This window comes from Staurois parvus, unplaced genomic scaffold (genome assembly GCF_062004578.1).
Source record: "Staurois parvus isolate SC_StPar_1 unplaced genomic scaffold, SC_StPar_1.0 ptg000404l, whole genome shotgun sequence".
In the NCBI taxonomy this organism is placed as follows: Eukaryota; Metazoa; Chordata; class Amphibia; order Anura; family Ranidae; genus Staurois; species Staurois parvus.
Window position 1 is genome coordinate 518,499 of NW_028318200.1, and position 27,872 is coordinate 546,370.

The window sequence follows — 27,872 nt, forward strand, 5'->3', positions numbered from 1 at the left end:
TTGTTTACAGCGCAAAAAATAAAAAATGCACAGGCGATCAAATATCACCAAAAGAAAGCTCCATTTGTGGGAAAAAGGGACAAATTTCATTTGGGTGCAGCATTGCATGACCGCGCAATTGTCAGTTAAAGTAACGCAGCGCCGTATTGCAAAAAATGGCCTGGTCAGGAAGGGGAGGACATCCTCTGGAGGGCAAGTGGTTAAAATGCAAGGCACTGTATACTTTTTTTGTTTTGCTCTGTTTTTTTTTTAACTTTATTGAAGTTTCACAAAGTGACAGTGAAAAGCATTGATGGATGGAGACTTCAGAAAAGCTGACATGTCAGTTACTCACAACTCTCCACTTGGCAACCCTCTGTTTCATTGTAATATGATCGGGGTGCATACATTTTGCTTTTTGCACATATTTTCTGTATGCCCGTGCAGAGACCTGAGCTTTTCAAGTGCAGAAAAATGCAGGTCTCTGCACAGAGTGTGAACAAGCCCTGGAACATTATGTTCTTATGGAAGGACTGACAGTTAAATAAGGTGTAGTTTAGCAGTTTAGCAAAGGCATTTCAGTGAAAAACTCTCTAGTAAAGTGAACAGTAGGTGCTCCACTAGGTCACTGTATAAGATTGGATTCTGGCCAGGTGGGTTTGAATGCAAAGGGAATTTGTTTTCTGGTTGAATGATATTATGTAACAGAGATAAATGAAATGGTATATGGGTACAGCACATTTTCTTTCAGTACAAGAGGCTCTCTATTTCACAAAATAGCTTTTGCTCGTTGGTTAAATTAATAATATTTTGATGGATGAATCATTTGTTAAAGTTTAAATAGAATGTCAGTGTATGCCCACCAGTGGAAAAATAGTCACCGATGCAGCAAAAGAGGTGAATTCTGCCTGACTTGCGGTAATGAGAGTGAGTTTTAATTGCACATTATTAGGAGATTAATCTTAAAAATGAAATCTTGTTGACCTGCCACACAGGAAATTTTTAATTACCTAGAAGCTTAATGATCTTGTTTAGTTGTGAAGTTCTTTACATTAATTATAATGTATAAACTTCACAGTGCTACTTGCAGTCATATATTTTACAAGATAATAACCAGTCCTCCCAAGATATATATATATATACATATATATTTATATATATATATATATATATATATATATGTGTGTGTGTGTATGTGTATATATATCTATCTATATATATATCTATATATATATATAGATATATATATAGATATATATTTCTTTTACGGCTGTATATATATATATATATTTCTTTTACGGCTGTGGGAAATCTTTATATAACCCGAGAGGTATCAGTAAATATGAAGAAGACACAAGATATATGAGAAAAATCTTATCTGAGTTTTTTTTTTATACCAGAAACCTAACTTGGCAGCCATTTATTTCTAGCATTTGGCAGAAGAGCTTTTTTTCTCTGAAACTGACACTGAACTGCCAGAAAACAGCTAAATACACTGCTGAAATATACATGTAAGCTGTCTACCTGCCCACAAAAAAAAGTAATTATGTCCATCCAGTCCAATTTTTACACAGCTCTGCCACATATCACGTTCCTGTCTAGCAGATCTGATTTATCTCTGCTGCAGTTAAGTAACACTTTCAGGTCTCCCGCCTCCCCCTTCATCTGTGTATGGACGATAAAAAAACCAAAACAGCACACTAATGAACTCATCTGTATGTCACTCTGCTTTCTCCTATCAGTATGCTCCTTTTTAGCATATAAGTATTGCAACACAACTGTCTCCCTGTGTTCTTCCCCTCTCCTAGTCTGGGTTTTGCTGTACAGGTATTGAGGCAGACTAATAATACTTCAAATTCAGGTGCTTACCCTGCTAACATTAAAAAAATTACATTTTATGATGTCTGCTGGATGCTGCTTCCCATTTTGCACATTAAGGGCCAGTTCACACTACATGCATTTCTGCATCCAAAACGCACAGAAAGTAGGTTATATGGTTGTCAATGTCCTAGTTCCCATCAGGGATTGCAGTTCCAGTGCGTTCCAGTTGCAGAAAAAAGTAGGCTGCATTTTTCCTGCACAGAACTGCACTGGAACATGGTAAAACACATGCAAAATGTGCTGTAATGAACCAAAACACTCCAATAACGCACTTGAATGCACATGTCCCTACTTAAATTGAAGAAAAAGAGATGGGGAAAAAAATGAACTGGAAAGTATCAAAAACGTCCCAGATCGCCCCAAAAAGCGTCAAAAACACGCATGCAGTAATGCATTTGAAATGCATCTGGACTGCGTTTCTATGGTGTAAACTGGCCCTAAATGACAAACTCAACGGTGCTATTTTTTGCATGCACTTTAGAGATGTGAAAGTCTTTGACAGATTTGTAGTTGGTAGTAGTAGATGATTTCTACCTTTACTGTTAGGGCCACAGATTAAAGGAAGATCATAGCGGCCACTGCAGCCATTAGCTTGTTTAACCCTTCGGTTGCCATGACATCTAGGTTGCATAGACAGCATACAGACAGGAGTCCAAGATGTAATTGATATGAGCTGCTCTAGTCTGCTTAGCCTCCCTAAACCCCGTTTTAGATAATTAGCACTGTTAGAAGAATAAGAGTAATATTTATTAAATGTGAAATCTAATTTTCTGTAATTTTAGACTTTTGCCAAAAAATCTCTTAGTTGGCCTAAACTCTGTTCTTTGAAAAATAAACCTGAAAACCATAGTTACAGTTAAGCCAAACTTTGGAGACGTTTGGGAATATGAATATGAAATTAATTTTTTTTCTCTTGTGCTGCTTCCCCCCAGTCTTTGGTAATGTTCACATATGTAGCATGGGGCTCCCAAGCTACAGTTCAACCCCATTCTAGAACCCCACAGCAGGAGTAATATGTAGTAATATGCATGAACACCTCAGCATACAAAAAAAATATCCCGATCATTAGTCACACTGCATTTTTAGCAAAGTCGGTGCGCCCACACCTCTGCACTGGCAGATACATAAAGGCATAGGGTCAAACTGAAAAAGATGTAACCTCAATGTATAACCTCCTAATAGGTTTGTACCAATTTGTCTTTTATAAGTTTAACTGCTCCCTTTTCTATCTCAGTTGTATTTGTTTTAAAGTGTCGTAAGTGAATATATTTTCATATCTTCAGAGCACAGACTAATGACATTCCCACAGAAACATTAATAAAAGGGGAGATAAAGGAAACTGAGAGTGTTGCCCCCAGCAAGAAAAAGTAAAATCAAATATGACATATCTGATGTAGTTTGCCAGTAACATTAGCACAGCAGTCTTTATATTTCTGAGTACTTTCTGTAACTTAGTTATTTTATCTGTTAAATAGAAATAAAGATAGAATAGGTAGGCGCTATATATATATGGGTGTATATATATATATATATATATATATATATATACCAAAATCAGAAAACAGTATAGAAGGGATGTGTATATACAAATAATCCCTATAACTAATCACTAATCACTCTATATAGCGTAAGGCCCCCAAAACCTGGGCCAACTGTTGTGACCCTAGACAAATCTGGGTTTATTTGCTAAAGCTGGAGAGTCCAAAATCAGACTCCCTTCTGCATAGAAACCAATCAGCTTCCAGGTTTCATTGCCAAAGCTTCATTGAACAAGCTGAGGTTAGAAGCTGATTGGTTTCTATGCAGAAGGGAGTCTGATTTTGGACTCTCCAGCTTTAGTAAATAAACCCCATCTTGTCTCAGTGTTGTTCTAGTCTAATCTGTTGATCCTGCTGTTAAAGTGGAACTAAACTATCCTATCATTTTCAACCAAGAAGGCTGCCATCTTAGGCTCTGCTTGATCTTCAACTGCCATGATGCTATACATGTGATCAGTTATGACACCATACATTTCATTGTTTGACAGCTTGGTTGAGAGCACAAGCAAATGTGACACTTACATTCCCCGAACATACCAAGAATGTAACTGTTTTTTGATGGGTTTAGATCTGCTTTAATTTTCAATTTCCTATAACAAAGCAAGCAAACGTGGCAAATTGATGGTGGAGATAAACCATTTAACACTTTCAGGGGTGCTTGCAATGATTAGCTTTTATTCATCTAAGTAAAACTTTTATCCCAAAAGGAAAAGAAAGTTTCTATAAATACTTATAATGTGTTTGCTAAAGTTAGGCTTTAATCTGTTACTTCTGTAAAGTCCATTTAAATCTATTAGTGCATCTAACATAACCCTCTCCGGACAATGCTGCTGTCTAAGGGTGTCTCCTTTTTGTTCTTTCATAGATAAAGGAGACACCCTAATTATTATTATTATTTATTATACAGGATTTATATAGCGCCAACAGTTTGCGCAGCACTTTACAAAATGAATGCTGACCTATACTTGTAGAACATTCATACAAGAAAGTATAAAAATCACTTGTCCAATCGTTCAATGGTGCCTTCATGTACTCAGCTGATTTCAAATGACTTTTCATTCAAGTACCATGTCAATATCTTGATTTTTGTAGAATAAACATTTCACTTGTTTAACTTTGACAAGTTCATGTGCATAAGACTAGTTAGTTGTGTTCTTGGCTGGGAGTGAATTGAACGTTTAAAATTTTTTTATTTCCTTTAGATTCGACAAGATATTTCCATCCTTGTCCTTTTTGCTCGCATTGGTCGAAACAGATTTTCAGATTGCCCTCTTCAAACTCTTAGTTAATCAAACAAACATTATGAAAACAGTTATTTTTAATGAAATTCTACAGGTGTAAGGCCAGCTTAAGACAGGAGGTGTTTTACTGGCTGGATCACCAGGTGAAATTAAAGGGGAAAACCCTAAAAAACAGAAAACTATTGCAGCCACCACATCTAAGGATTGGGAAACTGCAAAATGTAAAATTTAAAATTTTGGTTTTAGTTGGCTTTAAGAATAAATCTGATTGTTATCAGCAACCATCTTAGGTTTTCTTTGCTTTAGTTTTCATTAACTACCCAGCAGTTGTCGCTGCAGGTCAGTCATTTTCTTAATGACAGCCGCTGCTCACATGATGATGTACTTCTAATGCGTAATTGGTATTTCTGGAAGAGATAATATACAACCATTTGTAGAATTGTAAATTACTTCAAGATTGCCCATTACTTTACCACCAACACTCATGCCCTGTCTAATGGACAAATGTCCTTCTGGAGATTAATAGTCTTAATAACTTTAATATCAAGGACACTTTGCCTTTATTTTATGGCCGCCACTTAATATTTTTTACAATCAGTATAAAGCATATTGAGAATCGCTTTAACTCCTATTCACATAAATTGGATATTAGACAGGAAAGACATTAGCAAACCATTATCATATTAGCATTATTTAATTATATTAAAGCTACATGAATGCCATTATGAGATATACATAAATTCTGCAGCTACAAAATGTACATCAGGCAATAAATAGCGATAACAGTCAAGGATTTATCCTCACTGATCTTTCCACGGTGGTACTGCTAGCTTTGACTTGGACTCTCTTCTGTCACATACTGGACCTTCTATATTTGTAAAATGAGTCAACGGACAGGAGATAAATCACAAATAGCTTTAAATTACAAGTTTGTTATTTTTTTTTTAATTCTATTTAACACAAGGTTTATATAAACTGTCCAAATATAATCATAATATATATATATATTTATATATATATATATATATATATATATAAAAATGATATTATTTTTAAAATGAATGCAATGTTTAAAGTGTAGCAACCCATATCACCCAGTAAGCAACTCATATCACCCAGTAAGCAACCCATATCACCCAGTAAGCAATCCATATCACCCAATAAGCAATCCATATCACCCAATAAGCAATCCATATCACCCAGTAGACCGATTAAAGATGGCATCTAATTGGTTGCCGGGAGTTACTGCACTTTGCACATCATCACTGCTCTGTGTGCTCCTTAGCAAACAGGCTGGCGTGCCTAATTCCTGGAGCATCCATTATCAAAAAAGTAAATGTTTATTACTTACCATTATAGAGAAAACAAATGCAACAATGTTTATAGGATATGCAGGGCAGAAACAGGCGAATATCGATAAGATCAAGTAATTGCTGGGCATGGGAGGTGGCGCGGATTCATTGTCAATGTTAGTCTCTGGGCTCTCTTCTAAAGCCCTTTTGATTTCTGGACTGGAAGGAGTTTGAGACATGGAAAATTCAGTGCACAGAAAGGGGTCTATCCAGAAAGGTTCAGCTGTCTTCTTTGAGGCTGAGGGGCGGCTATGAAACCCAAGTTGGGATTTAAGGAAGAAGTGATCTCATCTCGGCTGATGCCTGATCAGCAACGGTGCAGCAGCCAGGGTGCTAGTGAAAGAAGGCAGACACAAAGACTTGCATATAGTCCTCAGATGTGAAATGCAGATCTCTATCCTTGTCTCTTAAAACTTGGTACTGCTATTTGATGCCTAGTGCAGACCAGTTTTATCTTGGACAGAGCTATTGCTGTTTATCATGTGTGGGGAACTTCCCTGATGACCTGGAAATCCCTTTTTAAAACACAGCTATGATAAATAACTAAAACTAACAAGCATTATAGGACTTTTAATTACATAGTTACATAGTTAGTCTGGCTGAAAAAAGACAAAAGTCCATCCAATTAATATCTCACAGTCACATAGGTTGCAGTGCAGCACTACCATAAATTCCCAGATATAATGCAGTAAATTTGCTAAAGGCAAATAGACTGATCACTTTGTAAGGAATTTGCCTTAGAGATTAGTGAATGAGGTGAAGCTCTGCTGGCTTCCATCATCCAATCGTGTGCAAGCAAAATGCTGTTTTTTATTTTCTTTAAACATGATTGGGTATTTGCATACTGAAACTTCACATGGAATTGGCAGCAGTTGGGTACCTTGCTATCCTAACTGTAGTCCATGCATACCATGGAGGCTCCATAAGATGCTGCAAGAGAAAGGAGTCACCCTGAAAAAAGAAACCTGGGAAAACAGTCATGTGGTGGGCTTTTGCACCTCTTGTCTGCACATACTTGAATAAATAAACCTTTATTCTTTAAACAAACACAGAGCTTGGTAATAATGCACTAGATACGGTTCATTATAGGTAATACACAGAAAAGGGAGGAAGCAAGGGGGTTAACGTAAAAGTCAGATACAGTGGCAAGATGGAGATGAGGGAGTTAACGCGCAGATGTGCAGAATAAGAGAGGAGAAGGGGTTAATTCACAAGTCACTTACAGAGACAGGCTGGAGATCAGATGTGTAGAGGGGGAGTGGTGAAAGGGTTGAAAACCTCACAATTAGTAATAATTAATGACTGGATTAGCATCTGCTGCTAATGCATTAATGCATTTCCCATTTATTGGTTACTACTATTACCCTCCTTCCTCTGTTGTAATGGAGAGGGGAGGATTCAACAATCTAAACAGCAGTGTGTTTACCTTTGTGGTCCCTGTGATTGGTCATCACAGTGATCACATGATACAGAGCCACTTGGACCAGCTCTCTCAGTGAACCAAGCCACCTGAGAACAACTCAGTTCACAGCTATTAACAGGTGCAATGGCCACCTGAGTATGAATTCTCCAGCTCCATTGGTAATTGCACTGGGGAAATAACAGTTCTACCATTCATAAACATACCGCTGAAGTGTAGAGGTTAAAATGCTTCTAAAGGCTCAAGGTTTTTTACCTTCATGTATTCTATGCATGAAGGTAAAAAACCTTCTGTGTGCAGTGGCCCCCTCAGCCCCCCCAAACCTTACCTGAGCCCCCTCCAATCCAGCGACGTTCACAATAGCTTCGGCTGTATGGGGACTCTCTCTCCTTACTGGCTGAGACAGCAGTGGGAGCCCATTGGCTCCCACTGTTGTCAATCACAGCCAGTGAGCCAATAAAGAGAGAGTGGGAGGGCAGGGCCAAGCCACGGCTCTATGTGTCTATGTGTCTAAGCAGTCCCTGGGAGCACTGATTGAGGAGGAGGGGGAGCCAGAGTGCTGGCGGGGGTCCTGAAAAGAGCAGGATTGAGGCAGCTGTGTGCAAAACTACTGTACATAGCAGGTAAGTATGAAATGTTATTTTATTTAAAAAAAAACAAACAAAGCTTTAATATCACTTTCACCACTTGCACTCCGGAGGATTTACCCCACTTAATGACAAGGTCTCTTTTTGCTACTCGACGCTGCACTAATTCAACTGATAATTGCGCGGTCATGCAATGCTGCACCCAAACGAAATTTACGTCCTTTTTTTCACACAAATAGAGCTTTCTTTTGGTGGTATTTGATCACCTCTGCGGTTTTTATTTTTCACGTTATAAATAAAAAAAGACCAAAAATTTTGAAGAAAACAATATTTTTTACTTTCAGCTATAAAAAATATATAGTAAACTCAAAGTTAGTTATAAATTTAGGCCAAAATGTATTCTGCTCCATGTTTTTGGTAAAAAAAATCCCAATAAGTGTGTATTAATTGCTTTGTGTGAAAGTTATAGCATCTACAAACTATGGTATAGATACTGCAATTTACGCCATTTCTTTGCTATACAACGCTGCGCTAGTTTAACGGACAATTGTGCGATCATGCAATACGGTACATAAATTAAATGTATGTCCTTTTTTTCACACAAATAGAGCTTTCTTTCGGTGGTATTTAATCACCTGTGCACTTTTTCTTTTTGACGCTATAAACGAATACATTTTTGAAGAAAAATTTTAAAAAAACAATATTTTCTTATTTTAGTCATAAAAAATATCCAAAAAAACTAAAATTTCATCATACATTTAGGCCAAAATGTATTCTGCTACATGCTTTTGGTTAACAAAATCCCAGTAAGTGTATATTTATTGCTTTGTGTGAAAGTTATAGTGTCTACAAACTATGGTATAGATAATGGAATTTACACAGCTTTTACTTTCTGACTGCTCATCACATTTCTTGAGGTGCTAAAATACCAGGATAGAACAAACACCCTCAAATGATGATTTTTGGAAAGTAGACACTCTAAGCTATCTGCTGAGAGGCATATTGAGTCCATGGAAGAGGCTGAATCTATGCGGCTAATTAGCCGTTTAATCACTTTTTTGTGTGGTGGAAGGGGGTCTCTTCCGCCACCTTCAGCCACCTTCCCCGGCTCTCCCATCCCACCAGGATTCCACCAGCTGACCATAGAGATGATCAAGGACCAGAACATCCCTGATTATCTCTATGGTCTAAGAAACTCGAAGTTGGCTAATGTAAACAGTTTGTTACCAGCCTGTGAAAGCATCAGATCAAACCGATCTGGGTTTGATCTGATGCTTTGAAGGGCAGAGGAGAAATCTGGCATCTAAAACATGTGGACAATATATACTGTATATAATTTATCTTTTCACCAGATGGATCATAAGTCTCCTTTAACCGAGGTTTCCAGTTTCTCCAGAGTGCTACAGCTGAAATTTAAATTGACACATACGTTGGGAGAGTGAGAGAATTGACCCTTAAACCCCCTGTTTCCATACAAATGAGGTTTCAATCAGAAACTTTCTTTAGAAACATAGCACTCTGGGAAATTATTAAAATGTCATTAATAACCACTTCAATACTTATACCACCTTCCTGCCCAGGCCAATTGTCAGGTTTCAGCTCTCTCACACTTTAAATGACAATTGCACAGACATGCAACACTGTACCCAAACTAAATTTTTATAATTTTGTTCACACAAATAGAGCTTTCTTTGGTGGTATTTAATCATCACGGGGGTTTTTATTTTTGTGCTAATTTTGAAAAAAAAAAACATGTTTTTCTTTGTTTCTGTTATAAAAGTTTGCAAATAAATAATTGTTCTTCCTAAATTTAGGCCAAGATGTATTCTGCTACATGTCTTTGATGAAAATAACCCAAATCAGTATTTATTATTTAGTCTGTAGGAAAGTTATCCCCCAAATGACTCCTTTTTGCAAAGTAGACAGTCTAACGTATTTCATAAGAGACATGGCGCGTTTTTTGAAGTTGTAATTTCTTTTGTCATAATTTTTTGGAAAATTAAAAAATTTAAAAACTTTTCACTCATTTTTGTTTTACATACTGTCACCAGTACAGTACAGTGTCCTCATATAACTGGTGTGTTGGTGATCAGGGACACTGACTGGCTAATCACATGACACAGATGGGCTGTGATTGGTCCAGCTTGTGCATGTGATCACTGTGACCATTCACAGCTAGACACACTTGTATACAATGGATGGCATGAAAGGAAGTCATCCATTGTATACAACTGTCATGTGACCTGCTCTGATTGGTCACAGCAGGTCACATGGTACTGGCAACGGGGCCGGTACACAGATCTGTCATCGGCTGTGTCCGAGGTACACAGCCGGAGACAGATCTAGCCACAGCGCGGCCCTGAGGGCACACGAAAGGCGCGATCCGGGAAGGACGTCATATGACGAGAGAGTCCCACCCGGACAGCTGTTATTTTACTATTGGCTGGGCAGGAAGTGGTTAAGTGTTTGTTTGTAATGCATAAAATATACTGTAAACTCACCAGAGCACTACATCATGCACAACTGGGAATAATAGAGTCACTTTATAATCAGTGAAAGATTTGATGTTTATTTGAACTCTGATCACATCCATTTGAACTTTCACTTTCTCCATATATTATCATCAGAACAATTCTTTTTACGCACATATTTGGATTAATAATTGGACGGCCTTTTTGATTTATTTTATCCTTGGTATTTTTAATGCTGCACAATTATCTTATTTATTTCTCTGAAGGCATATGGTTTTCCTTTTAGTGCATTAGCTGCTTCTTTTATTAAGCACTCGCTTAATATATATATATATAAGTCTTTATATAAATATAAATGGCTAAATACCTTTTCTCATCAGCAGTTAGAGCAGTCTTGTGACTTCTATCAGTGTCCAGCTGAGCGCTGGTTTAAGCTTATAGGAGGTGTTTCCATTCTACTCTGACTGCCCTATGAGATTGCATAACCCTTGACTCTCTGTCTGGACAGTGCTGATTGGCCCTGTGCTGATCACATTCACCCTCTCAAGAAAAAGCTATCTAGTAGTACACACCAAACTGAGCATGTGCAGAGAGTCCCAGAGGCTGTGTTCTTTCAGGAAATGAATGGTGAATGTGGAAGAAGGGGAGGATCAGAGAAAAGAGGATCAAACATTCCTTTTTGCAAAATGTGGAGGATTAACCCCTTAGATTCCACAGGGGTTCTGCTTTAAGGAGTTTTGGTGCACTTTCAGAAAGTGCACCAAACCCGCAAGATATAATAGAAGTCTATAGCTAAGCACAGAAAATCCTCAAGATATAATGGAAGTCTATGGCTAAGTGCAGCAAACCCACAGTAAAGCTGCAGGTACACTGCACTGTACCCACGGTGTGGGTAAACTACAGAGCATCAGTGTGAAAGCAGTCGTATACTATTATGCCCAGTGTATTGCTTCACACTGACCTGAAGATCTCTTCTTTCCTGCTGCTGGCACCACTCTGGAGATGGCTAACTGTGATTAGAGGTGGAGTGCAGTTGGTATCAGTCCGCATGAGACAGGAGCCAACACTACAGAGGAGGCATTGGCTTATGTGGCTCTTGCTTCCTACTAGAGCTACAACTTTACAATTAGTCTCTCTGCATTACTCTCTATTTGATACTCTGGGATGGTGGGTCAGCAAGTCCAGACCGAGATCTACTGGTTGATCGTGCTCTACTGGTTGCTGACCCCTGCCCTAGGCAACAGGGATCTGTGACTAACGACAACAGTTCTGAAGTCTCCTGATGTCAGTTCTCTTCTTGATTGGAAATATCAAAGGGCATAGGTCATTTTCAGCAACCATTTCTGCAATCCATTATGATACAGTGCTGCATTTGTGTTATCTTCACAAGCACACAGATGTTTTATGTTTATATTGCCTAGGCAGCCTCCCCTTTAATGCCTAATGGGACCTCCTCCACTCCCAAGACCCAGAGTAGCTGCATGGACTACAATGGCTATGTTACATCACTGAGGCTGGCCCAATACTTTTGACAATATAGTGTACTTGTGCAAATGCTCTGATACCTGAAACCAATACCTTTGCTGTGCAATTTGAGCCCATACAAAATGGATGGGCTCAAATCGCATTGCATGTGATTTGAACTGAAATTGTACTACTTCAGCTAAAGTAGCAGTGCGATTCTGATCCAAATCACTTGCAGTTTCCTTGCAGGTGTAGTGCAAGTTGAGCTAGTCATTTTGTATTGCACCATACCCATAGGGAATCCGCATGTGATTTGGACAGGGGTATGGGCTCAAATTGCATCTCAAAGGTTCCGGTAATCAGTATCGGCAAGTACTTGAGCACAAGTATCGGTACTTGTACTCGCCAATAAAAAAACCATATCTGTGCAACCCTACTTATAGTGGTAGCTTGATGATGAATTCTATGGTTTCTGTGCTGAAACTATATCTCCATTGGCTGGCAAATCCATCTGTCCTGGTTGTTGATCAATGCACCAGCCCGTGATGATTTCATAGTACTGGTGCTGGCATGGACCCCATTGCCAGAGCCTGTGGCATGGGTAAGTAACCAGTGACAGCACCCACTGGCCACCAGTGTATGGCAGTCAGTGGTAAAGTCACCCTGTGCATTGGTGGTCAGTGGTTACTTACCGGACCACTAGTCCCATGCCTCTACCTCTGTCTAAAGAGTGACAGAAATATCTCTTCTTAAATATACTAAATATCCTGCCACTCCCCATTGCCATGTCTGCAGTGAAAGCAACCTATGCCTTGTCTCAGGCATTGTCGCAAGGAGGGAGCAGAATAGGCAATGATTATGCAAATAGTGGCTTTGCATAGCTGATTTGAGAGGGCCCCAGTGGCTTTGTAGTTAAAGATGTCTACTGGTATGTGCTGAGAGCTAATGTTGTAAGCTACATTTTCCTGCCCTTAGTTTTGAAAATGTGTTTTATCCACAGATTCACTTGTAAGTGCGTTGTTGTATAAAAAAAAATCTACATTATTACATGATACTGTTTTGCAAATACATGGCCTTTAAAATGTTTGCAGTGTTGTGTCAGATTCCCATGAAGCAAATAGTAATTTACTGACATCTTGTGGTGACAGATTTAATTCAGCATCTATTACAAAAATATATTTCCACAGTCTGCTTTAGCAACAAGTCACATGGAAATACCTGCAGCACATGGTGTAAAGGGTGGCTGCTATTTTTTAAACAGCACATAATGTATCATGACCCTTATGTTTGGACACTCAATAAAATTGATTGATACATTTCTATATTTGTGTACCAATTCAGCTGTTTTAGATAAACACAAAGGCAATAAAATTATTTATTTATTGATTTGGAGGGACAGTCCAAGGCTTTGAATTTTGTTCCTGGAAATGTTCGTCTATTTACATTTCCTTTTGTTACGGCATATCTCATGCTTGTGAAAAGAAAGAAAGAAAGAAAGAAAGAAAGAAAGAAAAGGTGAGCGCTACCATTAGTCCTGTGTCATGCCAACAGTAAAGCATCCTGAAACCGTTCATGTGTGGGGTTACTTCTCAGTAGTGGAGTGGATTCACTCACAATTTTGCCATGAATAAAGAATGGTGGAAAAACCTCCGAGAGCAACTTCTCTCATTCATCCAAGAACAGTTTGGTGATGAACAATGCCTTTCCCAGCATGATGGAGCACCTTGCCATAAAGCAAAAGTGATAACTAAGTGGCTTGGGGAACTAAACATCGAAATTTTGGGTCCATGGCCAAGAAACTCCCCAGACCTTAATCCCATTGAGAACTTGTGGTCAATCCTCAAGAGGCAGGTGAACAAAAAAACTCCCATACAAATTCTGACAAACTCCAACCATTGATTACGCAAGAATGGTCTGCCATCAGTCAAGTTGTGGCCCAAAAGTTGATTGACCGCATGCTAGGACGAATTGCAGAGGTCTTGAAAAAGTGGGTCAACACTGCAAATATTGACTCTTTGCATGAACATAATGTAATTGTCAATAAAAGCCTTTGACACTTATGAAATGCTTGTAATTATACTTCAGTATACCATAGTAACATTTGACAAAAAGATCTAAAAACACTGAAGCAGCAGACTTTGTGAAAATTAATCTTTGTGTCATTCTCAAAACTTTTAGCCAGGGTTATACACTAGCTATATGTTTGTTTTAGCTCAAGGACTTCCTTTCCCCCTTATATTGAACTGTATTGTTGCTGTATTGTCTCCCGTTATATTGTAAAGCACTGAGCAAACTGTTGGCGCTATATAAATCCTGTATAATAATAATAATAATGACTTAAAAAGAATTGAGGCCAGAGGCACAAAGGTCAGCAATGGTAGCTTCTGTATTTCTCTCAGTAGAGGTTTTCTTTAATGCTTAACTCACAATAAAAATAAATATGAAATGCCTTCAACACTACATTTCCCCAATGAAGAATCAGTAGCACTTCAACAGCTGGAGGGCCTGCTCTAGAGGGATCCCGACTTTAATGGGATCAACCCAGATTCCTGACTGGCTGTTGGCTCAGCCTCTCAGCATGCCGCCTCCTCCACAGCCCAGAGCTCCAGTAGGCACTGAAGGGGCAGAGTAGAGAGCCAGTGACTGACAGTCACTGACTCTCTGCTCACTGAAGATCGAGAACTGAGTGATCAGTGATCTTCGGCCACTTGATTCTCAGGTTTAAAGGAGACAGATGCAGAATTGTACTGATGCTGCATCCACCTACGTGAGAACAAAAGTTTGTACACTTTTCTTTTAAAGAGGTTTTGTAAGTTGAACTTGTGGTCACATTTGTTTATGTCACTGTATAACTTTTGAATTGTACATAAAATACATGATTACACAAATTATTTTTTTAAAATCCAAACAACTTTTTCTGTCAAAATAATAGAGAAGATGGAACTGTACTTACAGAATCCACAATAACATTACTACATCAGCAGGATTACACATAAATAGAGCAATGTGGATACACAGATCCCGTAATGGACAGAATAAAAGAAATAATAGAAATAATAATCAAACAAAACAGAGACCACAAGGATCTAAAACATTCTTGACAATACCTTGCTTTTTCCGTTTTACTTTTTATTCCTTCCCATCCAGAGGTAAACAGAAATGGGGGAAAGGAACAAAGCCTAAAACATGCCTTCAAACAATAAAAAAAACCACATCAACAATAACCTCTGGTTCACCCGAGACGTCTCATCAGAAAAAATGGGAGATGGAAATGACCTCCCCCAAGGGGAGGAGTGGAGCCACACACCTGATATAAAATGTCACACCTGCAAAAGTCGGTCCACTATCAATTGAGGAGGGGCGAGCCGAGGTGTATCCAGCCAACCCTGCTATACCCGCTGGAATTTACGATAAGCATTGTGATGTTGGTACGTGAGTTTCTCCCGCGGGAGTAAAGAATTAACATAATCTATCCATTGCTTACTAGTCAGGGGAACCAATGATAACCAGTACCTTGCTATCAACTCCCCAGCCAGGTATAAAAGTCTAGATACCACATTATACATTCCTAGTTGGAACACTTCTTGGTCCAGTGCCCCCAGCAGACAATGCAAGGCATCCTGGGGAACATTATATTGCGATACTAGAGAAATAAATTGGAGAACCTCACTCCAATATCTATGTAACATGGGGCAATGCCAGAGCATATGAATGAAATCGCCCTGTTGGACCCTACACCTTGTACAATCGGGTGAATCACGCCTGCCTCACCGATACAGTTGCACAGAGATCCTATAAGCCCGATGGAGAAAAAACAATTGAGACAATTTATGAGAGGGAGAAAGAGAAGTCACCAGAACAGATTCCATGGCAGCATCCCAGACATCTCCAGCAAACTCTCCAATATCTCAGGACCACTGCTCCCTACCCCAGAGACTAGCTTGATCCTGTACTGTGGACAACAGCTGGGAGTATACCCGAGAAATCATGCCCTTCTTATGGGTTGCCTGAGTTGCATCCTTAAGAAAAACTGAGTCTGTCAATGTGAGATTAGAGAGCGAAGACTGAGCCTGTATCGCATGGCGTAGCTGAAGATAATGATAAAAATGCTTATGTGTAAATGTAAATTCCATTTGCAGTTGTGAAAAGGATTGCCCCCGAATACAGCTGAGATACAAATTTCAGGCCTCGATCCCTCCAGTTGTGAAAACTCTCCAGTTTAGCCAGTTCTATATATTGCAGATTATTCCACAAGGGAGTACAGGAAAGAAATCCGGTAATATGAAAGGACACTTTTACCATACTCCAAACGTGCCTCAAGAGGTCAGCGGTTGCTGCCGTGGATGGAAGGATCGGTAGAGCCATCTCAAGATGAGAAAGAGCTGAAATGGCGGAATCAGGAAGGGAAATCAAACTTATAATGGGATCAGTATTATCAGGTGAATCCCAGCCAACCAGTTGCTGCAATTGGGCCGCCAAAAAATAAAGTCTGGGGTCAGGAACCACCAGCCCCCCCGACTCCTTGCCATATTGCAACGTAGACAATTTTATCCTAGCCGCCTGTTTTAAAAGATTGATTTATTACATTACTTAGTGTTGGATACCTTAAACGTCTGCTAATTGGATGGCGGTGGACTGGACCCCCAATTGTCAAGGGTTTATCGAGTAAAGTAAGCATAACTGTGTGCTAACCCATACCCCAGAATAACAAATTAGTGATTATTTATTATTGTTAACCGCTTTCCCACCGCCCTATAGCAGAAATACTACTACAATGTGGCAGGGGTGTGCAAAATCATGTACATATACATGATTTTGCATTTCCGGGAAGGGGGCTCACACGCCCTACCCTTGGCGCTATTTGCAGCCTCAGCTGTCAATCACCGGGTCCCGGTCAGTGATTACACACTAGCACTCGGTGATCGCTTAGTATTACCGATGGGGGGAGAGAACAGTATGTATGCATAGCAGAGTCATAAAAAGCAGTGTGCTTACAGTTCAAAACACACATATTACTGTGATACAGCACACAGCACACAGTAAACCCTTTGATCGCCCCACATGTTAACCAATTCCTGCCCAGTGCCATTAGTACAGTGTCAGTGCTTTGTATTAGCACTGATCACTGTATTGGTGTCATTGGGGATGTCAGTGATACCAAGTCAGTTCCCCCCAGTGTCAGAATGCCTGCTGCAGTCCTGCTATAAGTCACTGATCGCTGTCATTACTAGTAAAATAAAAAAATATTTGAGTATCTATACTGCCATTTGTAAACGTTATAATTTACATGTATTGAGATTTTTTTTTAGCAAAGACATATAGCAGAATGCATTTTGGCCTAAATTTATGATGAAATTTGATTTTTAAAATTTTTTTACTGGACAAGTTTAATAGCAAAAAGTCAAAAATATTGTTTTTTTTAAAATTGCCTTTTTTTTTTGTTCATAGCGAAAAAAATTAAAAAAGCATAGGCAATCAAATACCACTGAAAGAAATCTCTGTTTTCGTGGGAAAAAAGGACATCAATTTCATTTGGGTGCAGCATTGCATGACCGTGCAATTGTCAGTAAAGTAACGCAGCGCTGTAACGCAAAAAGTGGCCTGGTCAGGAAGGGGGGTAAATCCTCAGGAGGGCAAGTGGTTAATGTGCGCTCAGATAGACTTTAAGCATCTATGCCATTTATGTGATTGGTTATATTTTTATACATTCATTTTTCGATTATTTTTAAGAGAGACATTAGATAGTATGGGAGTGATGTGTGCATGCTTTGAGGGGAGGGCACCATTAGAGAGGAAGAGATTGAAGATGTGAGTGAGGGAGCATAGGATAGAAGAAAAGGGTGACCGTAGTAGTTGTGAGGGGACAGGATCCAGGGGGCAGGTAGTGAGACGGGCTTCTGAGAAAACCTTAGTGACCTCTTTGGTAGTAGCAAGGTCAAAAGAGGAAAGTGTTGAGGGAGGTTTAGTATGCTAAGGTATGCTAAGTGGGATAGATGTCTGTGTAGCAGAAATGCCCCTACGAATTGCATCAATCTTGTTTTTGAAATGATTGGCAATCTTGTAAGCAGTGAGTGAATTACTGGGTGGAGGTGGAGAAAGTAGAGAGTTAACAGTAGAGAAGAGATGACGAGGATTGGATGACAAAGTATTAATAAGAGTGACAAAGTAGGCTTGCTTGGCAGCATGAAGGGAGGAATTGTATGTTAAGAAAGCAGATTTATATCGGGTGAATGTTTGTTGGGATTTGGTTTTATGCCACAATCTCCAGTGCACGACTATGTCGCCTAAGATTTCTGGTGTCGTCAGTCTGCCAAGGTTGTAATGCTCGTGGCCTGATTCTTTGTGTAGTTAGAGGAGCAAGTGCGTCTAATGTGGATGAAAGCGAACTGTTGTAGACAGCAGTGGCCAGGTCAGGGCAGGACAGGGGATAGATTCTGTCATAGAGTTGGTCAGTTGCAGAGTGGAAAGGAGCAGGGTTCAAGTTGTGAAGGTTTCTGCGGGTAATTGTTTGCTGCTTGGAGGGATATTTGTTTGAAGATGAAGACACTGTGAAGGTGATGAGATTGTGATCAGAGAGAAGAAAGGGGGTGTTTGTGAGGTTGTAGGGAGTGCAAAGATGGGAGAAAACAAGGTCTAAGTTACATTGTGTTCAGGCAAAAGATGAGGTTAGGTTGAAGAGTTGGGATGTAGCTGGATTGTTAACATTAATGGGGATGTTAATAATAATGAGTAAACACCCAAATAAAAATACATTATTATTATTATTAATAATAATATTATTAAAAAAAAAAAGTTATTTTATAACTTTTTTTAGGTGGTTAAGGTTATGGGTTAATGATTATTAATTTATTATTACAAGTATTTATGTATGATTATTTTTATTTATTTGTGTATTTATTTTACATGTATTTATTATTATTATTATTATTATTATTATTAATAATATAATAATAATAAAAAATAATATATTGTTTAAGGTTTAGGGGGTTAAGGTTAGGGGTTAATTATTATTTATTTATTATTACATAGTATTTATTTATGATTATTTTTATTTACTTGTGTAGTTATTTTACATTTATTTATTAATTTATTATTATTATTATTATTATTATTATTATTACCCTAACAATAAATAAATATTAAATTAATAAAATAATTAATACATTATTAATATTATATTAATATAATAATAATAATAATAATAATAAAAAAAAAGAAATAAAAGCTGATGGAAAAGCTGAAGCAGAAAAACCTAGCAACAAATGATGCAATAGATGATATTTTTCTCTATTGGCTAACAAAAAAAATGCCAAAGCTCAAAACGGCTGAAAACGCTGTATGAAAATGTGCAAAAACATTTAAAATATGCATGAAAAATCATGCAAAAAATGTTGAAAAACGCTATGTTCAAACTGACCTTAATGCACTGTTTAATTGGGCAACTATGTGGCAAATGAGGTTTAATATTGATAAATGTAAGGTTCTGCACTTGGGGGCTAAGAATATGCATGCATCATACATGCTAGGGGGGGTACAACTGGGGGAATCAATGGTGGAGAAGGATCTGGGAATTCTGGTAGATCACAAGCTGCGGTTTCTACAGTGAGAAAAATCCTCTCGTGTTAAAAGAGGTATAGACTCCAGAGAAAGAGAGATATCATATTACCCCTGTACAAATCATTAGTAAGACCTCATCTGGAATATGCAGTTAAATTGTGGGCACCAATTCACAAAAAGAACATTGGGGAACTGGAGAAAGTACAGAGAAGGACAGCCAAACTGATACAAGGCATGGAGGAGATCAGCTATGAGGAAAGATTAGAGGAACTGAATGTATTCTCTTGAGAAGAGGAGATTAAGGGGGGATATGATCAACATGTATAAATACATCAGTGGTTCACATAGTGAACTCGGTGTAGAGCTATTCACCCTGAGGTCATCACAGATGACAAGGGGGCACTCTTTACATCTGGAGGAAAAGAAATTTAATCTCCAAACAAGGAAAGGTTTCTTCACAGTAAGAGCTGTGAAAATGTGGAATAGACTGCCTCAAGAGTTGGTTCTGGCCAGCTCAGCGGATTGCTTCAAAAAAGGCCTGGATTCTTTCTTGGATAAACAGAATATAACTGGATACTAACATTTATAGGTAACGTTGAGCCAAGGAATATCCGATTGCCTCTCGGGGTGTTAGGAATGGACTGGCCAGCAATGGTGGGACTCACCTGCCTTTTGATCTGCAGTACCAGGGCTGGCCAGCGGGTGCTCCCAGCAATCAGAGACTCAACCTTTCAGCCAGCTAACACCTGGAACTGATGATGCTGGGGTATTTAAGGGATGGCCAGACCCACAGACTCTGCCTTGGTGTTGTGTTTGTCCTGGGCCCTGTATCTGTCCTGCATCCTGTTTCTGTCCCTCTGCCTGACCCTCTGTACTACGCTGCTTGTTACCTGTTTTGATCTCTGGCTTGTGACCCTGACCATCCCTCTGCCTGACCCTCTGTACTACGCTGCTTGCTACCTGCTGAACCTGGCCTGTGACCCCGACCATTCTCTGCTTGCTCCCCCTGTACCTACCTGCCCAATTGATATTGACCTGGCCTGCCTGACGACGCTTGCTTGTATGTACTGTTATCTGTGGGTGGTTTGGTTTGTTTGCACTGTATTATGTTTAGTATTGCACTGCGTTTATGTTTGTATGGTTAGTGTTAATAAATTGTATTGTTTATCACATATCTGAAGTCTGCGTTTCCCTGCGTCAGTCACACACCTCTGGTCACACCTGGGAGCCCTGACATTACACCAAGGCCAATCCTGACCAGAAGTGGCTGCACAGGGAAGCCATCTTGGCTTGTTGATGGGAAGGATGGATCTTGATGAGGTTGAATATTTATATCTGCTAGTGTTTGATGACAGGGAGTATGCTTATCAAACTCTGAAGGAGTATACCCGGGATGAACTGCTAGAATGTATACGGCTCGCTCATGTTCTAGTAGATCAGGGCACAGAGTTCTCTGAGGTGCAGCCTTTGATTGAGGTTTGTGCTGAGTTGGTTTCATCTGGTTCCCCCGAATGCAGGGATGAATTTTTGCCACCATTTAGTGCAGACCAGGTAGAGTCCCTGGTGTGGTTATTAGAGGATGATGTGGGTTACTTTCTGGAGCGTTATTCCACATGTTCACCACAGACACTAAGAGATTGTATAAACGCAGTACAGTCATTGACCAGACAGGCTTTGTGTAAGCTCAGCTTTGTTCAACCCCTACTGCAGACATGGATAGACTTGTTGCACCCAGCCTCAGTCAGCTTACAAAGACCCAGTCCTGCTTCTAATCTATTTCCTCAAAACTCTATTCCTGCATTCCCAACAGCTCCTCCTGCCCTGCTATCTACCGCATGTCAGTACCCTGTTCCCACTCACTGCACCTATCCTGCCTTTAACCCTGTAAAAGAGCCCTCTGTAGCAACCGCTCCCTCTCCTGTTCCATCCTCCAGTTCTTCTCTGTCTCCAGCTGCTCCATTCGTTTGCAGACCTGCGTTTACTTGCAGTGCTCCAGTAGTTAAAACCAGAGAAAAGCGAAAATTCTTTCCAACCAATACCATCCTGCCAGTATCCAAACCGGTGAGCCTGCCTTCCGTGGTTCAGCCTGAAGCCTCTACTCAGCCTGAAGCCTCTACTCAGCCTGATGCCTCTACTCAGCCTGATGCCTCTACTCAGCCTGATGCCTCTACTCAGCCTGATGCCTCTCTTCAGCCTAATGCCGGTACGCAGCCTGATGCCTCTCTTCAGCCTGATGCCTGTATGCAGCCTGATGCCTCTCTTCAGCCTGATGCCTCTACTCGGCCTGAAGCCTCTACTCGGCCTGATGCCTCTACTCGGCCTGATGCCTCTACTCGGCCTGATGCCTCTACTCGGCCTGAAGCCTCTACTCGGCCTGATGCCTCTACTCGGCCTGAAGCCTCTACTCGGCCTGATGCCTCTACTCGGCCTGAATCCTCTACTCGGCCTGATGCCTCTACTCGGCCTGAAGCCTCTACTCGGCCTGATGCCTCTACTCGGCCTGATGCCTCTACTCGGCCTGAAGCCTCTACTCGGCCTGAAGCCTCTACTCGGCCTGGAGCCTCTACTCAGCCGGACGCCGGCATTCAGCCTGATGCCTCTACCCAGCATGATGAACTGATCCAGCCTGACGATCCTATTAGGCCAGTTGACTCGATGCCCGCTGTTGATCCAGAGGATCCGGTACCTGATCCGGTGCCCGCTGTCGAGCCAAATGACCTGATGCCTGGTGACCCAGTGCCCGCTGTCATACCTGGTGACCCGATGCCCGCTGTCGAGCCAGACAATCCGGTACCTGATGACCCGGTGCTCACTGTCGTGCCTGTTGACTCGGAGCCCACTGCCTTGCCAGATGACGCGGTGCCCGCTGTCGAGCCAAATGACCTGATGCCTGGTGACCCAGTGCCCGCTGTCCAGCCAGACGATCCAATGTCTGACCCAGTGCCCGCGGTCATACCAGTTGACTCGGAGCCCACTGCCTTGCCAGATGACGCGGTGCCCGCTGTCGAGCCAAATGACCTGATGCCTGGTGACCCGATGCCCGCTGTCCAGCCAGACGATCCAATGTCTGACCCAGTGCCAGCGGTCATCCCAGTTGACTCGGAGCCCACGGTTGTGCCTGGTGACTCGGTGCCCGCCGCCCCGCCTGGGGGCCTGAGACCTGTCGTTCCGCCTGGGGGTCCGGCGCCCGCCGCTCCGCCTGAGGGTCCGAGACCTGTCGCTCCGCCTGGGGGTCCGGCGCCCGCCGCTCCGCTTGAGGGCCCGAGACCTGTCGCTCCTCCTGGGGGTCCGGCGCCCGCCGCTCCGCCTGAGGGCCCGAGACCTGTCGCTCCGCCTGGGGGTCCGGCGCCCGCCGCTCCGCCTGAGGGCCCGAGACCTGTCGCTCCGCCTGGGGGTCCGGCGCCCGCCGCTCCGCCTGAGGGCCCGAGACCTGTCGCTCCGCCTGGGGGTCCGGCGCCCGCCGCTCCGCCTGAGGGCCCGAGACCTGTCGCTCCACCTGGGGGTCCGGCGCCCGCCGCTCCGCCTGAGGGCCCGAGACCTGTCGCTCCATCTGGGGGTCCGGCGCCCGCCGCTCCGCCTGAGGGCCCGAGACCTGTCGCTCCATCTGGGGGTCCGGCGCCCGCCGCTCCGCCTGAGGGCCCGAGACCTGTCGCTCCATCTGGGGGTCCGGCGCCCGCCGCTCCGCCTGAGGGCCCGAGACCTGTCGCTCCTCCTGGGGGTCCGGCGCCCGCCGCTCCGCCTGAGGGCCCGAGACCTGTCGCTCCGCCTGGGGGTCCGGCGCCCGCCGCTCCGCCTGAGGGCCCGAGACCTGTCGCTCCATCTGGGGGTCCGGCGCCCGCCGCTCCGCATGAGGGCCCGAGACCTGTCGCTCCATCTGGGGGTCCGGCGCCCGCCGCTCCGCCTGGGGGCACGATGCCTGTCGCCCCGCCTGGGGGCACGATGCCTGTCGCCCCGCCTGGGGGCACGATGCCTGTTGCCCCGCCTGGGGGCACGATGCCTGTCGCCCCGCCTGGGGGCCCGATGCCTGTCGTCCCTCCTGGGGGCCCGGCGCCCGCCGCCCCGCCTGGGGGCCCGATGCCTGTCGCCCCGCCTGGGGGCCCGATGCCTGTCGCCCCGCCTGGGGGCCCGACGCCTGTCGCCCCTCCTGGGGGCCCGGCGCCCGCCGCCCCGCCTGGGGGCCCGACGCCGGTCGCCCCGTCCGGGGGCCCGGTGCCTGCTGCTCCGCCCGGGGGCCCGGTGCCTGCTGCTCCGCCCGGGGGCCCGGTGCCTGCTGCTCCGCCCGGGGGCCCGGTGCCTGCTGCTCCGCCTGGGGGCCCGATGCCTGCTGCCCCGCCCGGGGGCCCGATGCCTGCTGCCCCGCCCGGGGGCCCGATGCCTGCTGCCCCGCCCGGGGGCCCGGTGCCTGTCGCCCCGCCCGGGGGCCCGGTGCCTGTCGCCCCGCCCGGGGGCCCGGTGCCTGTCGCCCCGCCCGGGGGCCCGGTGCCTGCTGCTCCGCCCGGGGGCCCGGTGCCTGCTGCTCCGCCCGGGGGCCCGGTGCCTGCTGCTCCGCCCGGTGGCCCGCTGCCTGCTGCTTCGCCTGGTAATCCGATGTGCCTCTGCCCGGAGTCCTGCCCGATGTGCCTCTGCCCGGAGTCCTGCCCGATGTGCCTCTGCCCGGAGTCCTGCCCGATGTGCCTCTGCCCGGAGTCCTGCCCGATGTGCCTCTGCCCGGAGTCCTGCCCGATGTGCCTCTGCCCGGAGTCCTGCCCGATGTGCCTCTGCCCGATGTGCCTCTGCCCGGTGTGCCTCTGCCCGGTGTGCCTCTGCCCGGAGTCCTGCCCGATGTGCCTCTGCCCGATGTGCCTCTGCCCGGAGTCCTGCCCGATGTGCCTCTGCCTGATGTGCCTCTGCCCGGTGTGCCTCTGCCCGGTGTGCCTCTGCCCGGTGTGCCTCTGCCCGGAGTCCAGCCCGGTGTGCCGCTGCCCGGAGTCCTGCCCGGTGTGCCAGTCTTTGATATCCCGCCAGTTACCAGACCCGGGCGGTGGAACATTTTGCCCAGCTAGGACTGTTTGGAGCGTCCTGAGGCCGCTCCTTGGGGGGGGGGTACTGTTAGGAATGGACTGGCCAGCAATGGTGGGACTCACCTGCCTTTTGATCTGCAGTACCAGGGCTGGCCAGCGGGTGCTCCCAGCAATCAGAGACTCAACCTTTCAGCCAGCTAACACCTGGAACTGATGATGCTGGGGTATTTAAGGGATGGCCAGACCCACAGACTCTGCCTTGGTGTTGTGTTTGTCCTGGGCCCTGTATCTGTCCTGCATCCTGTTTCTGTCCCTCTGCCTGACCCTCTGTACTACGCTGCTTGTTACCTGTTTTGATCTCTGGCTTGTGACCCTGACCATCCCTCTGCCTGACCCTCTGTACTACGCTGCTTGCTACCTGCTGAACCTGGCCTGTGACCCCGACCATTCTCTGCTTGCTCCCCCTGTACCTACCTGCCCAATTGATATTGACCCGGCCTGCCTGACGACGCTTGCTTGTATGTACTGTTATCTGTGGGTGGTTTGGTTTGTTTGCACTGTATTATGTTTAGTATTGCACTGCGTTTATGTTTGTATGGTTAGTGTTAATAAATTGTATTGTTTATCACATATCTGAAGTCTGCGTTTCCCTGCATCAGTCACACACCTCTGGTCACACCTGGGAGCCCTGACACGGGGAATCAGGAAGGAATTTTTTAACTGCAGGAGCAAATTGGATCATGCTTTGCTGGGTGTTTTTGCCTTCCTCTGGATCATCTGTGGGTATAGGATTATAACTTTTTTTAATGGTTGAACTGGATGGACTTTTGTCTTTTTTCAGCCAGACTAACTATATAACTATGAATGGAGCCTTAAACCAGCTTTGCAGCTTTGCATGGCATGGGAAATGTTTAAAACTGTTATCAGCTTTTCATTACTGCCTGTTTCTAGATGAAAGTTTTCATTTCACTTGCAGTGACAAGAGACCGGAAGTAAAGGAAATGTCCACAATGGAGTCACTGAGCGCATAAAGATACTGACTCTTGGCCTTTCTATTTAACAACAGAGTAGTGATAGGTATTGCTATTTTAATAAATGTAAAGGAAAGGAAATGAAACAGGTTTGAGCTCTTCAAAGAATGGAAATGGGGAAAAGTTAAAAGGGTTATATTTGCAAACATAATTAATTTCCTTGGACATATTAAAGTAGCTAATGTGTTTAAACATGCACTCATCCTATAAATGATATCTCTAGGCTGTAATTTCACTGAGCTATTTCAAATCCTTGGTTGGTAGTACAGTAGGACATTCATCTTGAGAAAATCTATATTACCATTATTTATACGGCAAATTATATTTTCTAAAATAAATCAATAAAAAAGAAGACTTTCTCAAGCTCTCTGTAGTACTGTAGTCAAGTACTTTTCTATGGTGGGCAGCATCTGCTGTATACATTATCCACTAGATGGCAGTATGATCATGCATATGAAGTCCTGGATGTGGTTGGTTGGTAGAGGATTAGTATTATAATGTTTTTATGGATGCTGTTTCTTTTATTTTCGGGACATAAATGTATTTTTTCTCCAAAGGAAGATTCATCTTATTCTTCAGGTCAAGCAATACTAGTGTTGTAGGAAAATGCCACCTCTATGAAACCTGATTTTAGCAAGGATCGGATGGAAGCCTAATAAATAACATAATAATCTAAAATGATATCCTACTCAACTAAAATGTAGGAGAGGAAAATCTATGGATGTATTAATATTCACCAAATACACGCCGGATGAATTGCACAGTTTTCTAGTTCAGCAAATTGTGCTAATGATAATTAAAGGGTACCATGCGCAAAAGTTTCTGATTTCTCTTTTGCAAAAATTGAGTCTCTTTTTTACTCAGATCCACAGTTCAGTGTGTGCTTACTGAACTCCCAGTAGGCTGTGATAAGGGCCACTGGCTTACATCTGTTATATCTGCAGATAAAAACTCCCACACACAAAGAGAGATTTGCTGCAGTTTTTTTTACCGCAGGTTGAAGAGAAGAATATCGCACAACTGTACATTTAACACTGCGCAATAGTTTGACCTTGCGTACAAGGGCGCTCAGAGGGGTGGGCACTGACAGCTGACAGCAAGTTGATACTATATCTTCCAACAAAGGGCCCCAGTGCACAGAGTTGCAGAGTTGCAGGACACACAGGGGAGATTTACTAAGGCTTGGTTCACATATGTGCAGGTGCCGCCACTGCGGATCCGCACGAAAATCCGTGCAGCTGCACCACCCGCACAGAGGAATGCGGACCCACAAGCGGGTGCCATTAGTTCTAATGGCACGCCGCCAACACTGGAAAATGCAACTGTACTGGGAACCAAGGTTCCCATGCCGGCTGTGTTTTCTGAAGAATTGCAGGGACTTCTTCCCTGCGTGTCACAAGGCACGGGAGTACATTCAAATTAATGGGCTCTCGTGCCCGCACAAAACGTGGTCCGCATGGCCGCATATATGTGAACCAGGGCTGAACGGGTGCTCTCAGAATCTGATGCAGCCATGCATGGTAGCCAATCAGCTTCGAACTTCAGCTTGTTCAATTAAGCTTTGACAATAAAATCTGGAAGCTGATTGTTTTCATTGCAGAGCTGCAATATACAGTTTTAGTGATTAACCCCCACACACTTTTATGTAGGTTGGACAAGCTTGTAGGGAGTTTTTTTAGAAGGTTAGGAAAATCTCTCTGCGCATTAATGAGCTCCAATTGGAAAAGGTGCACATGGTCAACCTATACTAGGTGAAAAACAAAACAGGTAATGCTGCAGAATAGTTATTGATTAAAATTGCAGGTAACTTTCACATGTCTACTTTTACTATAGATATTCAGATTTAGTCATGTGCATGCTGGAAATTTTCACTTAGTTTCAGATACATTCGTTCATTAAAGAATTTAGTTTCGTTATGTTGAATCGATTCGTTTTCAGAATTTGTTTCATATCTTCAGCATTCGTTTCTTAGATTCGTTGGTCTGGGAGGATTAGAAAAATGTTGCAATTTTTTCAGACTATTGTTATACTGTATATTAGTTTTCAGTTTCCATATTTCGGGTGGATTCGTTATTCATATGTTGAAACTATTCAATATTTTCAGATGCAACAAAAGAAATATAAGGGTTCATGTACACGGGGAGTTTGGAACACTCTTCTGAATGATGGAAACTGACTGCTGGGAAACGTAGGTTAAAAAGTGGCAGTTTAGCCGCGTTTTCATACCGTGTTTATGCACGTTTATGTGCGTTTGTGTTTAGAAGCGTTTTTAAAAGATAACCTCAAGAGACCTTCCCAAATGCCCAGAATGCACTGAAAAAGAGTAAAAAAACGAACTATTTCAGACATTT

The 27,872-nt window shown here is 43.1% G+C and overlaps 1 protein-coding gene across 1 annotated transcript in view; it reads right to left on the reverse strand.

Annotated features, from left to right (window-relative positions):
* LOC149455087 (transmembrane protein 233-like) overlaps positions 1-6,407 on the reverse strand; it is a 51,557-nt gene extending 45,150 nt beyond the window's left edge. The window contains exon 1 of the mRNA XM_089686657.1: positions 5,991-6,407. Coding sequence (XP_089542783.1) covers positions 5,991-6,170 — 180 coding nt within the window. The 5' untranslated portion in view covers positions 6,171-6,407. The remainder of the gene's footprint in view (positions 1-5,990) is intronic.
* Between the last annotated feature and the right edge of the window lie 21,465 nt (positions 6,408-27,872).